Source organism: Onychomys torridus, unplaced genomic scaffold (assembly GCF_903995425.1).
Source record: "Onychomys torridus unplaced genomic scaffold, mOncTor1.1, whole genome shotgun sequence".
Lineage (NCBI taxonomy): Eukaryota > Metazoa > Chordata > Mammalia > Rodentia > Cricetidae > Onychomys > Onychomys torridus.
This window is the reverse complement of record NW_023413741.1, coordinates 123-15,299: the sequence shown is the minus strand read 5'-3', so window position 1 is coordinate 15,299 and position 15,177 is coordinate 123. Positions and strand designations below refer to the sequence as shown.

The 15,177-nt window shown below is 37.8% G+C and overlaps 2 protein-coding genes across 2 annotated transcripts; both read left to right on the top strand.

Moving 5' to 3' along the window:
* The first annotated feature begins 1,179 nt into the window (after nucleotides 1-1,179).
* LOC118576461 (olfactory receptor 502-like) lies at nucleotides 1,180-2,124 on the top strand. The gene has a single exon (XM_036176705.1). It carries the CDS (start codon nucleotides 1,180-1,182, stop codon nucleotides 2,122-2,124), a length of 945 nt encoding a protein of 314 aa, XP_036032598.1.
* Nucleotides 2,125-6,577: 4,453 nt separating this feature from the next.
* On the top strand, nucleotides 6,578-7,557 carry LOC118576460 (olfactory receptor 507). The gene has a single exon (XM_036176704.1). The coding sequence runs from the start codon at nucleotides 6,613-6,615 to the stop codon at nucleotides 7,555-7,557; it is 945 nt and encodes a 314-aa protein (XP_036032597.1). The 5' UTR covers nucleotides 6,578-6,612.
* The last annotated feature ends 7,620 nt before the right edge of the window (nucleotides 7,558-15,177 follow it).

Below are 15,177 nucleotides of genomic sequence, written 5' to 3'. Positions count from 1 at the left end.
ATGTTCATTGTTAAAGATTTCTTATTTATCTGGCCACTGATAAAAGCAGAAGCTAGCATTTTCTTTAAGCATACAGGAAGTTACTCCTCAAGCAAATGAAGTCATTATCTTTAAATACTTTGATGGCAAACTATTGGTAACCTCTTGTGGAAATGCCTGCTTTGCTTATTCACAGAATATTCTAGTATCATAAGCACTCAATATGTTAGCCCAACAGAAGATATAATGTCAAAAATCAAGTAATAAGAGTGCATGTAGCATTGGGCTGGATGAACCTGGGTAAAATTCTTAATTTCTTAGGTTCAATATTTACTCGCCATTGTACTATGTAGAAAACCATGTGAATATATTTACACTCCAATTAGAAAACACTGATTCCTTTCTAGTTTTCTAAGTTCAAGTAAGAGAATTTATCTTTATGTGGCCTTGCTTCACTAATAGACTATATGAACATTGTACTAAGAAAGCTCAGCTTTCGTGTATTAAGCACATAGCCACAAAACTACTCTGTTGTACATCCAAAATGTGTATGTGCTCTAAACTTCATTGTGACTCTCTAATAATAATAGTTCTTAATAAGTTTAAATGAAGTTCAGCCTGCTGGTGGTTCATATGCTGATTCTAGACTTCTTGTGTAGTCATAAACTACTTGCCATTTTCAAATTAAATAGTCTTGATAAGATAGAAATAATAATATTGCTTAATACTAACTGTTAGTAACTAAACAACCATATATAAAATTCTATGTCTTGTTCTGGTACTTAGTAAGCATGCAGTAAGGTTAGCCATTATTTAAGTCTTCATCACACAATTCTGTGCTTACACATTATCTGTCTTGTTGGTATTTATAATTTTAGGTTTTTTTATATAAGTCTCACATTTTAAACTTTATTTATAAAACCACATAGGTATATATTACTATATATACCTAAAAAGACAAGAGATACATTATTTTAAGAAAGGTTGCTAGCATTTGTTTTCAAATTCTAAGTCACATTAAATGAACGTACTCCCAGAGTCCTGACTAAAATTTTGTCACATAAAACTGTCAGTGATTTTTAATGATCTATTTATTTGTGATACCTTAAGATTGAGTTGCTGAAAATAAAGTCATTTTTATAAATCCCTTCCTGTAATATCTCCATCACAGCCTTGCTCTGGCAGCAGCTACACTGTCCCATGGCTTTCCTGGAGGATGGGAACCACACTGCAGTGACAGAGTTCATTTTATTGGGCTTAACAGATGACCCAGTCCTTAGAGTCATCCTCTTCATTATCATCCTGTGCATCTACCTAGTGACTGTGTGTGGGAACCTCAGCACCATCCTTCTCATCAGAGTCTCTTCCCAGCTTCATCACCCCATGTACTTTTTTCTCAGCCACTTGGCTTCTGCTGACATAGGCTATTCATCTTCTGTCACACCCAATATGCTTGTCAACTTCCTGGTGAAGAAAAGTACCATTACCTACCTTGGATGTGCCATTCAGCTTGGCTCAGGTGCTTTCTTTGGAACAGTTGAGTGCTTTGTTCTGGCTGCTATGGCTTATGATCGTTTTATGGCAATCTGTAGTCCACTGCTTTATTCCATAAAGATGTCCACACAAGTCTGTGTCCAGCTGCTTATAGTAGCATACGTGAGTGGTTTTCTTAATGCTTCCTCCTTCACCATTTCCTTTTTTTCTTTTCTCTTCTGTGGACCAAATAGAATCAATCACTTTTTCTGTGATTTTACTCCTTTAGTTGAACTCTCCTGTTCTGATGACAGTGTCCTCATAGGTCTTGCCACTATTTCTGTTGGCACTGTCATTGTGTTCACAGCACTTGTCATTGTTGTCTCCTACACCTACATCCTCATCACCATCCTGAAGATGCGCTCCACTGAGGGCCACCAGAAAGCCTTCTCCACCTGCACCTCCCATCTCACTGCAGTCACTCTCTTCTATGGGGCTGTCACATTCATCTATGTGATGCCCAAGTCCAGCTACTCCACAGACCAGAACAAAGTGTTGTCTGTGTTCTACATGGTGGTGATCCCCATGTTGAACCCCCTTATCTACAGCCTCAGAAATAACGAGATTAAGGGTGCTCTAAAGAGACAATTTGGCAGGAAAATATTTTCTTAGAAACATTTGTTACATTGTAGGACTTGATATTGCAATGGTGTCTTATGGATATAGCAATACAAGTTGAGTGTCTGTGGTTGAAAAATGTGTGTTGATATATTATTAGCAAATAAGGGGCATTGCAATAAATATCATAATTCAATTTTCAGATTACAGAAAAAAATCAAAGTGTCATAGTAAGTTACCTTTAATAACTTTAATAATAAAATCAAATAAAGTTTTTAATTAACAAAAAAGTGATACATGTAAAACATAAAATGCTGCAATATTTTGAAGTTATTTTAATATTTTTTAAGTATTTGGTAGAAAAATACAGGAAACCCTTCTCTGGTTAACCTGAATTCCTGTCAGCTTCAAATGTTAAATTCCTACTTCAGGTTGAGTCATATTGTTAAGCTTGATAGGAACAAGGGAATCAAAAACAAACAAACAAACAAACAAACAAAAAACAGGAACAACAGCAATTGTTTCCTACAAAAGACCCGAGTCTACAAGTCCAACAGTGAGACAAAAGACATCATGGTCAAGACCCTCCCCCTCATGTTCAAATGGCTATATCTTCTTTGAAACACTTTGACTATCTTTAGGAGAGATGCAATCAGTCTTCTCATGTGATCACATTTACTCTTTTTTCCCCCTCCACTTTAGTGTTTAGAAACAGATTCCATTTTCTTGCTTATAAAACAAAAGGCATTGATGTTTTTGTTCATTCATTTGCATTTTCAAACAATCTAGAATGGTGTCTAGTGATATATTTTTAATGTTAGTCTAGCCCATTAGATAGTGTTACAAATGAAAACTGGCAAGGGTGGAATATATCCTCTAATATAGGATCTTGACAATAAAACTAAAAGGTAAGTGATTTAGACTATCAGAAGATGTTGAGAACTGTTGATAAAACAAAAATCAACAACAAAGCCAAGGTCATGTGTGAGGGGTTGATGTGACACAGGCAAGGGGTTGCTGGTGTAGGAGTCACTGAGAACCAAAAACCTGAGAAAGGACTGAAGGATGTGAGGAATGTGTCAAATATGGTAGTACCTATGTAAGTAAGTTATGTGAATGCAATACTGCATTCATGTGCATAGAGGCTTCTGTTCAAATAATGGCACAGCCTCTTGTCTACTTGAATTAGTCCTGTGGTATATACAAGAGAAACAAATGACAAAAGGTTAAGTATATCTTCAACATCCCCAGAAAGTGACAAATGAGGGAAATAGACCTAAAATTATTTGTGTGTGTGTGTGTGTGTGTGTGTGTGTGTGTGTGTGTGTGTGTGTGTGTGTGAGTGAGATAGGTTTGCAGGTTAAAGCCCCACCACCAAACCCTGATGACTTGAATTCATTTCCTGGAACCCACATAAGAGTATGAGGAGAGAGAAAATCCCCTGAGTCAATTTCCCTACAGTAAGAAATACACTTTTGTTTTCAATGAGAGAACTAGACATTCAGAAGAAAATGTTATAAACTTAAATTAAATTTAAGATAAGATGGTTGTGAGAGCGGCAAGAATCATAAACTTAGGCATATCCTTGAAAGAGATATAATCAATAGACATCACATATATCCTCAAAACTAGAGAAACTACAGGCAAACAACCATTGCACAGATTGTAGCCACAGTGTGATAGGGAACTCTGTCTTTGAACTTGGATCTAATATAGTCAAGAACAAGTAGTATATCAGGACTAATTGAGTAAATGACTAGTCAATCCTCAATTATCCTTGTCAAACAATTAGAAAAATATTTATCCACCAAATGAAAACACAGGATAGTAAACAGAGAAGCAAATGGCAGTGTGTAAGAGAAACAAATCTCTAGTTTTTAAGATATAAAACTTAACATACCCAACACTCAGTAAGCAAGTAATGGTCAGCTGAAATGTATGCAATAACAGAAAATGAAAAATGCATTAATATAGAGCTTTATAACTGGAATGTTCACCATACCAACACTTACAGTAGACATTTCTCTTTCAATAGCAATTTCCTCTTTGGTTTTCAGACTGTATTTCCAATGGACATAAAGCAGAGGAGCAGTCTGGCTAATAGCCCCAGGGCTCTCTGGAAGAAGGATATGTTAGTAGTGTCAGATATTTTTTCATGGTCCCTGCAAGAATGTTCAGAGTTTTAAGAATCACTGTACTCAGGAGGTTGGAGGTGAACAAGAGAGCTTGGGCAGTGGAGTTTTGAAAGTTGGTTAGTGTTCAGTGGTCAGCCACTTCAGCAAGGGGTAATTAAAGATATAGTGATGGACTCCATAAAATTAAGATTATCAGGAGTTCTAATGGGTATTCAAACTGAAGAATACTATTTCTAACATACTCCATTACAAAATAAAAGCTAAAATTCTTGTTTGAGGTATGAATTATGACATATTAATTTTTATTTGAGGACCAGCCATGTGTTTTTGTACTCACAGTTTTCTATATAATAATAGTTTGTACCTTTGGCTATGAAAATTATGTCTTTCTTAAATAATTGGTTTTTAAAAAATTTCACATCTCCTCCCTTCCCATATTCCTAAAGCTACCTAACAAAGTGTGTTACATACTCAGTACAAAACACTTATACAGATGAAAATGTATTAAATGAAAGAAGACAGTGTTGCCTATTTTTAATCTCAGATCCAATACCATGAAAAGTAAAATGAACCTAGAACCAGCATTTATTTGAGGTAATTTTGTATCATATACTTCTAATAATTATCAAACGAAGGTTCACTAATTTTCACACACACACACAAAAGAAAAATCAGATTGACTCCTTGAAAATCGTGTTCATGTTGAATGAACTATTTTCACCTGAGAAAATGGTCCATGGGGATTTGGATTCACAGTTGAATCCCCAGACTGTTCAGAGACTTACTCTCAATGGTGAACAATGATTGTGGGAGACAGCTAGTACACTATAAAATTATGGTATAATTATCTTGACTTGCTACTTTAGAATGAATCCTTATTTCAAAAGGTGAGTGTACTAACTTCCCTCTGTCATTAGAGAATACTTTGTTCTTGAAAATATGTACATTTTGATAAGTTGTACTCAAGAAACAAGTTAGATATAATCAAGAAAAAACTAACTAAATCAATTTATATTTTCATAGTCAAATTCCTGTGAATAATTAGGCATTGAACTTAGTTTTCATAGCTTTCTTATTTATCTATACACTTAAAAGGCTGGAAACACACATGGTCTCTAATGGCATGTAAGCTTAAAACTCAAGAAAAAAATGCTAATAAATTCACTAGCTTTGACATTGGTGGTTTCCTAACAAATATCCCATAGAAAGACAGACTTTGATTACCAACTGACTGCGCTGGGGCCACAGGCTCCAGGCACTGAGGACAAACACTAGAATATAAGGCTGAAAAATCTCAAAACAAGAGAGTCAGCCTGCTCCTAGCTGGGGAACCTGGGTAAACTGAATAGTCCAGGTTGAATATTTACCTGTGTACTTTGTAAGCAATCTCATTATTTCATTCCATTGTTCTCAACTAGAAAACATCATTATGTTAAGAGAGGATTTGGTGAGTGTGTGAATAAGACTTGCTAATATTATTAGAAAGGGTATTTACATAAAAGTGAATGATTAGACTGATAGTGAAAATAACAACATTGCAATGGTTTAATTGTTAAGTAATTGAAGAATTTAGTAAATTTATACTTGGTCCTCTTATTATAATTTTAGTCCTTCCCAGGTCTAGTAAGAAATTTATTTTTCACTATAAAAACTGTCCTTAAGGTAACGAGATAGCTAACAGACTTGATGATCCATGTCCCTAACAATGGGCATTCTGTTAGAAAAGCTGACCTGCTGTCTCTTCCCAAATTATCACCTTTATTTTATCACAATAAAGTGAGGACTTTATTGTCACTCTTCAAACACAGTATAATGACAGCAGACTGAGTTCACTCTGCCTGTAGTTCATGTCCTCATTCTAGTGCTTCTTATGGAATGCTGAGTACCTTAACATTTTCAAATCACACATCTTATCAACCATGAAGTTGAGTCACTATTCCATGGAAATGGTAATAGGGTACTATATAATGTATTAAATTGAGTACAGGTGATTTGGAAAGGATACTTAAAGGTCAGAAATTATTGAATACTTCATTACATAATATTGTGTTTGTAAAGCTTAATTCTTTCTTGTAAATATGATCCTGATTTGTTATTTTCAAAAGTCTTATGGTGTACATGTTTAGCTTTAAATACACTTAGGTATGCTTTATTATATACATAAATGTAAGTTAAAGGTACATTGTTTGAAGAAATTTTCTAGCATTTCATTTTGAAATTTATTAAATAATCATTATAAATGAATATACAAACACTGAGAGTCCAAGATAATACTTCAAATATATGTTTGGAAGCACACATTTGTTTATAGTCTCTATGTGTTACTGAAAATACAGCCACATATTTATAAATCCCTTTCTGTAATGTCTCTATCACAGTCTTGATCTGGCAGCAGCTATTCTGTCCCATGGCTTTCCTGGAGGATGGGAACCACACTGCAGTGACAGAGTTCATTTTATTGGGCTTAACAAATGACCCAGTCCTTAGAGTCATCCTCTTCATTATCATCCTGTGCATCTACCTGGTGACTGTGTGTGGGAACCTCAGCACCATCCTTCTCATCAGAGTCTCTTCTCAGCTCCATCACCCCATGTATTTTTTTCTCAGCCACTTAGCTTCTGTTGACATAGGCATCTCATCTTCTGTCACTCCCAATATGCTTGTCAATTTCCTGGTCGAGAGAAATACTATCTCCTACCTTGGGTGTGCCATTCAGCTTGGCTCAGCTGCTTTCTTTGGATCAACTGAGGCCTTCATTCTGGCCACCATGGCTTATGATCGCTTTGTGGCAATTTGCAACCCACTGCTATATTCAACCAAAATGTCCACACAAGTCTGTGTCCAGTTGCTTGTAGGATCATATATTGGTGGTTTTCTTAATGCTTCCTTCTTCACCAATTCCTTCTTTTCTTTTCTCTTCTGTGGACCAAATAGAATCAATCACTTTTTCTGTGATTTTACTCCTTTAGTTGAACTCTCCTGTTCTGATGACAGTGTCCTCATAGTTCTTGATTCATTTTCTGCTGGCTCCATCGTTGTGATCACAGTGTTTGCCATAGCCATTTCCTACACCTACATCCTCGTCACCATCCTGAAGATGCACTCCACTAAGGGTCGACAGAAAGCCATCTCCACCTGCACCTCCCACCTCACCGCAGTCACTCTCTTCTATGGGACTGTCACATTCATTTATGTGATGCCCAAGTCCAGCTACTCCACAGACCAGAACAAGGTGGTATCTGTGTTCTACATGGTGCTGATCCCCATGTTGAACCCCCTCATCTACAACCTCAGGAATAATGAGATTAAGGGCGCTCTGAAGAGACAGCTTGGTAAGAAAATATTTTCCTAGAGATATCTCTAATCTGTTATTTTGTCACATGCTATGTTGTAATGATATATCATAGATATCGTATTAAAAGGAAACTGGGTATTGATAGTTGAAATATGTGTTATGGAATACAACCAAACTTGAAGTTTGGTAGTAAATGCACAGGTTAAGTATTCATACATCAGGAAGTAAATCACATGTTCATAGTAAGTTACACATTTCATGTATGATCAAAAATATTTCGAAAAAATTAGATGTTGAAACTATTTTTCAATTGTTTCAATTTATATTTTAAAGTAATTCCATGCTACATAGAAATTGCTGAGTCCATAATTTTTTAGTCTGTTTCCATTTTCAATAACAGTTACCTTTAATTGTATATAGTAAATATAGTTAGAAGAAACACATTTAGAGAAAAAATGACAAGGTACAGCAAACAGTAAAATTGTTAGAGGTGTTTTTTATTGCAGTAGAATCATGTATTTTGATGGGACTTTCACACTCATAGTTATTGGATATGTGTTCCAGTCCTCTGATGCCAAAATTAAGAGGAGTGTCTGATGGTGGGGTGAGATATTGCTGGCTAATAAGCTGGCCTAAGAAACATTTTTTTTTTTTAAATTATGAGAGTGGAATCCAGAGCCTGGCAGAATCAATGTAATCTAACTGTAAACCATAGCCCCAACTTCCCTGAGAATCTTTCTTCATCTCTATAAGATAATAAAGACCATATTTATTTTTCTCTCCCAACTTATTTCCTTACACTAAAGGACCCCATTATTGAATCATGTAATTTCTGTAGGAACACAAGAGTATCTTCTTTCTCCCCTTCTCTGTTGTTCTACATTGCCAGAAAGTTTGTAGATTTAGCACCAACATTGATATACTACTATATTCATGGCCAGTGTCTCTACTTCAGGCTGACCTCTTTTACAATGAAGAGTGCCAATAAGATGTCTAATTTACTGTATCACCTTGACTGTGATGTGGTCCCCAGATGTTTGCCACAATACTAATGCATATACAACTTGCATTGCATGGAGAGGTAATTAGTATCTACCACTCACTGAGTAAAGGTTATTTTTCAATGTCAACAGTTTTTACTGATCAGTGCAAGGCTTAAATAAGAGGGCCTGTAGAGAAGAGTCTTCTACCTCCAGCATGGCTTTGGTCTCCAACATATAGCACTAAATCCTGCTGGTATATTCCAGTTCTTCACCATCCTTATGGATTTTAAATGATCAGTCATGTAATTTCATGAGAAAATTACACACACACACACACACACACACACACACACACACACACACGAAAGCACACTCCTCTGCCTTTCCATCTCCATACTTCTCCTTGTGTATGTGAATTTTATGAGGCAATTCCATTAAAAAAAATCTGTCATGAGAGATGCTGTGTGTGAGTATATCTATGTACACATCTATACATGCACATATATGTGTCTATATGCATATATAGGCTTGTTTCTTTGGGGAAGTCTATCTGATACCACTGCTCATTAACTTTGGATTTTTATGTCTCAAATTCTAATTCAGTTTATGTATATTATCAGCAACCATGAAGTTAAATAAACTGTGTTATTTTGTAAGCTTCCAAACTGTTGGATTGGGCTATTTGTTTTCCTGATTCTTGTATTTTTAATTCTTTGTATATTCTTGTTATTAATCCTCTATCAAATGTATAGTTAACAAAGATTTTTGTCCTACTTTCTGCACATGACTGTTGGTTTTCTTTGCTGTGTAGAAAATCTTTTTAGCTTTATAATGTCCTACTTTGTTTTTTTTTTTAAAGATTTATTTATTTATTATATATACAGTATTCTGTCTGCACATATCCCCACAGGCCAGAAGAGGGCACCAGATCTCATTACACATGGTGGTAAGCCACCATGTGGTTGCTGGAAATTGAACTCAGGACCTTTGGAAGAGCAAGCAGCGCTCTTAAACTCTGAGCCATCTCTCCAGCCCTATAATGTCCTACTTTCAATTACTGGCATTAATTCATAGAAAAATGGAGTCCTATCTGGAAAGTCATTACCTGTACCTATGTCTTGCAGAGGACTGTTTGTATTTTCTTCCAGAAGTTTCAGAGTTTTAGGTCTTACATTCAGGTTTTTGGTTCATTTATAGTTTATTTTTGCATTGGTGGTAGATATTGGTTTAATTTCATTCCTCTGCATGTAGACATTCATTATTCCCAGCACTATTTGTTGAAGATTCTGTCTTTTCTCCAGTGTGTGTTTTGGCAGCTTTGTCAGAGATCTACATTAATTCTTTCTTTTTTTCTTTTTCTTTTGTTTTATTATATTTGTGTTTTAATTTCATACATCAGCCATGGGTTCCCCTGTCCTCCCTGCTCTCGCTACCAACCCCACCCTCCTCCCCACCCCCTCCCCTCCATTCCCATTCCCTCCAGGGCCAAGACTCCCCTGGGGATTCATTCAAACCTGGTGGATTCAGTACAGGCAGGTCCAGTCCCCCGCCCCCAGACTGAGCAAAGTGTAAGCCCAAGGTTCCAAACAGCCAGCTCATGCACCAAGGACAGGTCCCAGTCCCACAGCCTGGATGCCTCCCAAACAGTCCAAGCCACTCAACTGTCTCACTTATCCAGAGGTCCTTTTCCAGCTGGGGGCTCCACAGCCCCCGGTTCACAATTCATGTGCTTCCATTCATCTGGCCATTCATACCCGTGCTTTTTCCAATCCCGGGCTCAACAATTCCCACAGTCCCTCCTCCTTCCCTACAACTGGACACCCGGAGCTCCACCTGGGGCCTAGCCCAGGATCTCTGCATCCACTTCCATCAGCCACTGCATGAGAGTTCCAGTCCAACTGTCAGGGTGTTTGGCCATCTGATCACCAGACTAGGTCAGATCAGGCTTACTCTCAACCATTGCCAGCAGTCTACAGAGGATGCATCACTGTGGACCTCAGGGGACCTCTCCAGCACTCTGCCCACTCTGTTCTCATGTGGTCCTCATCCATCATGGTCTGCCATTCCTTATTCTCCCTTTCTGTTCCTGATCCATCTGGGATCTCCTGCTCCCTCAAGCCTCCCACTGTCGTCCAGGTTGTTCATGTAGATCTCATCCATTTCTCTGTCATTGGGTGATCCCTGTGTCTTTCCTAGGGTCCTGTTTTCTAGGTAGCCTCCCTGGAGTTGTGTAGCAGTCTAGTCATCTTAGTTTTACATCTAGTATCCTCCTATGAGTGAGTACATACCATGTTTGTCCTTCTGAGTCTGGGTTACCTCACTCAGGATGACTTTTTCTAGATCCATCCATTTGCCTGCAAACCTCATGATGTCATTGTTTTTCTCTGCTGAGTAGTACTCCATTGTGTATATGTACCATATTTTCTTTATCCATTCTTCAGTTGAAGGGCATCTAGGTTGTTTCTAGGTTCTGGCTATTACAAACAATGCTGATACAAACATAGCTGAGCAAATGCCCTTGTGGTATGATTGAGCATTCCTTGGGTATATGCCCAAGAGTGCTACAGCTGGGTCTTGAGGGAGATGGATTCCCAATTTTCTAAGGAAGCGCCATGTTGATTTCCAAAGTGGCTTTACAAGCTTGCATTCCCACCAGCAGTGCCGGAGAGTTCCCCTTGCTCCACATCCTCTCCAGCATAAGCTGTCTTCTGTGTTTTTGATCTTAGCCATTCTGACAGGTGTAAGGTGGTATCTCAGAGTCATTTTGATTTGCATTTCCCAGATAATTAGGGATGTTGAGCAATTCCTTAAATGTCTTTCAGCCATTTGAACTTCCTCTGTTGAGAATTCTCTGTTTAGTTCTATAGCCCATTTCTTAATTGGACTGTTGGGCATTTTGATGTCTAATTTCTTGAGTTCTTTATATATTCTGGATATCAGCCCTCTGCAGATCTACATTAATTCTTATGTCCAGGTTGCTTTTAATTTCTCATGATTCTTTTTCTGAATATGCAAACACATACAAATGAACTATATGAATTAATCACTTGCTATTATTTCAAAACCTTAAACTTCGCCATATTGTTTGCTACCTTAAGACCATTCCTTCTCACACACAATACTACTACCCACAGTGCCCTTTTCCCTTCATATTGGTGACACTCTGATTAGTTCGTATTATCTACCAACCTGTCCATTGTTGAGTATTTCCAGGAAGATTGTTTCAAACTCCACACTAAACCAAGGATACCATTACATGATAATAAACCCTCCTAATCCTCAGTGTGCTTGCTTTTGCATATTCATGTCTTGTTTTTGCACAGTGAAATTTTGTATTGATAGTTAAAATAATGTTCTCTTCCCCTATTCTCCAAATTTCACATAATTGTAGGATCCTATTAGGCTTTAATGAACTTTAGTTGAAGTAAATGAAAAAAATTAAATATCTAAATTGAAGAAATGAAATTTTGCTATGTCTAATTCATAGACTCAGTAGGGTCTGAATATTTAACAGAAGGTGTAAAAAAAGCATTGCAATGTAAGGGAAAGTTCAGGGTCAAGGAAGTCCTCTTAATATCTTCCATCCTTAAGGCACATTCTTTGAAGATGAGTAAAAGGAGAAAACAGTTGAGATATTTTGCCACTATGGAGCTTGGTTTCCTGATATTTCTTTCAAGAAACTCTCCTGTTTCAGGGAAAATGCAGGACTTCAACACTGAATGTAGTCAGTTGCTTGTATTGAGCTAATCTTTATGAAAGAAAATAAAAGAGAAGCAGGATACAGATTTTTATGAAATATAAAATAAATTGCCAGAGTTTTTATTAAATAAGATCATCTATTGGAAGGGCATTTATACAACCATAGGAGTTGGATTATTGTCCTGTTCTCTGACTCTCAAATTCTTGGTTGTGAGCCTAGCCTTTAACGGCTGAGCTATCCCTCCAGCCCTCTCTGACTTTCATATTAGCTACTTGTTTGGGGTGTGTTCCACATTGAGATTCACCTGAGGTCTGTGATGCCTAGTAAAAAATTTATTCTATATGGTACAGATTGAGCATAGTGTTTTTTTTTTGTTGTTGTTTGTGTATTTGTAATCCATTTTTAAAAATTATATTTCTGTTTTCATTTTACATATCAGCCATGGGTTTCCCTGTCCTCCCACCTCCCGCCCCATCCCCATCTTCCCCCCAACCCGTCCCCTCCATTCCCATCTCTTCCAGGGCCAAGTCTTCCCTGGGGATTCAGCTCAACCTGGTAGATTCAGTACAGGCAGGTCCAGTCCCCTCCTTCCAGGCGGGGCAAAGTATCCCTGCATAAGCCCAAGGTTCCAAACAGCCAGCTCATGTACTGACAGGTTCTAGTCCCACTGCCTGGGGGCCTCCCACACAGTTCAAGCTATTCAATTCTCTCACTTGTCCAGAGGTGCCGAATCCAGTTGGGGGCCTCCACAGCTTTTTGGGGTTCACAATTCATGTGTTTCCATTAAGTTGGGCTATTTGTCGCCTGTGCTTTTAACAATTTTTGGTCTCAAACAATTCACACTCTTACAGTCCCTCCTCTTTTCGCTAAACAAATTTTTTTGGGGGGGGGGCCCCCATCTTGGAGCTCCACCTGGGGCCTGGCCAAGGGGATATCTGCAATCGACTTCCATTAGTTTTGGATTGAGAGTTACAAGCACTGACCAGTTAGGGTGTTGGCCAGCCTAGTCACCAGACCTAGGTCCCGTTCAGGGCTTTCTCTCTTGACATTGGCCAGTAGTCTACAGTGGGAGGTTATCATTGTGGGTTTCTGGGGACCGTCTGCTTAGCGACTTTGCTTCTTTCTGTTCTGCTTGTGGTCTTCATTTATCTTGGTCTGCTATTCCTTGTTCTCCCTTGCTGTTCTTGATCCACCTGGGATCTCCTGTTCCCCTAAGCTCTCTTTCCCTCGAACCTTGCCCTTCATTACTCCCCACTGTCATCCAGGTTGTTCATGTAGATCTCATCCATTTTTCTGTCATTGGGCAATCCCTGTGTCTTTCTTAGGGTCCTGTTTCTTTAGGTAGCCTCCCTGAAGTTGTGAGTAGCAGTCTAGTTGTCTTTGTTTTCATACCACATGGGCACTTGCTCAGCTATGTTCATATCAGCATTGTTTGTAATAACCAGAACCTGGAAACAACCTAGATGCCCTTCAACTGTAGAATGGATAAAGAAAATATGGTACATATACACAATGGTGTACTACTCAGCAGAGAAAAACAATTACATCATGAGGTTTGCAGGCAAATGGATGGATCTAGAAAAAGTCAACCTGAGTGAGGTAACCCAGACTCAGAAAGACAAACATGGTATGTTCTCACTCATAGTAGGATACTAGATGTAGAGCATAGTGCTTTTTGTGCGCATGTGTATAACCATCCCACAGAATGTCAATTTATGTATATATGACAGTAATTAACACTTTTATTTATACTTCTCTGCACTCTCTTTTACTCCCAGTTCATTCCCTTCCTGTAATAAACTGCATCATCTACTCACTGTGTTGATTCACAAGCCTGAGAGCAGAACAAAGGCTTTGCACATTCTGGTCAGCATGATCCTACCACTCTACTGCCTCTTCACTCACCAAATATTCAAACTGACCCTTTTCACATTTTCTTTATAATAAATTGGGCCATTAATTGTTTTAATATTATCTATGGACCAGACTAGGATGTGGTGACCACATGATTGGTTCAACGTGAGTGTTTACTATTTGTTGACTAAAACACAGAATTCTTCACAATCTTGATGGTCCTAGTCCAATCATCCAAAGGCTTTTATGACTGAGATCTTCAAGAGGACTTTTGACCCTATTCTGTCTTTAGGCCCTAGGATAATAAAATCCCTCTCTCTCTCTCTCTCTCTCTCTCTCTCTCTCTCTCTCTCTCTCTCTTTCTCTCTGCCTCTCTTACACACACACACACACACACACACACACACACACACACACACGTACGTATTTTTGGTGCTACATCTTTACAGCTCCCATTCTACCTCTCTTTATGTCTATGTATGTAAATTTGAGGCACAATTATGTCAAATATTTCTTGAGACATTTTTTGAATGTGTGTAAATTTGAGTGTACCTATGTGTGTTCGTGTGTGTGTGTGTGTGTGTGTGTGTGTGTGTGTCTCTTTATATGGGAAAGCTTACTGCTACTCTAAAAAGCTTTCCTCTTCTGTCATTACTCTCTTCCAATTTATTCTCCATGTATCAGCCATAGTCATAAGCCTAAAGAAATTATTTTCTCTCTCAAAGCCTCCAATGATCTACATATGTGCTATGTCTTTTAAATTGCTGAACTGCCATATTGGTGTTTATACTAGTCATCAGCTAGACAGGATCTAGAATCTTCTATGAGGTAAACTTCTGAGCATATCTATGAAGGAGTTTTTAGATTGAGTAAGTTGAGATGGAAGACACAATCTAAATATTAGACACTATTCCAGGGCCCACACTAAGTTGACTACAGTAACATAGTATGTCTTTAATACATAGTTTACTGCTTTTCACATATTATGACTTGTTTTCCCACAATACTGACTATTTCTTTTAGGTCCTTAAGATGTCTTTCTGTTTCTTTCCACACACTTATAGGAATTCTGTAAATTTAAATAAATAATAAGCCTCAATGTATGAAAAAAGTTAATTCAAGAGAAAAGACACTTTCTCT

What these genes read in the sequence shown, in the direction of transcription:
- LOC118576461 (XM_036176705.1), top strand. Translation starts at nt 1,180, where the DNA reads ATGGCTTTCCTGGAGGATGGGAACCACACTGCAGTGACAGAGTTCATT.
- LOC118576460 (XM_036176704.1), top strand. Translation starts at nt 6,613, where the DNA reads ATGGCTTTCCTGGAGGATGGGAACCACACTGCAGTGACAGAGTTCATT.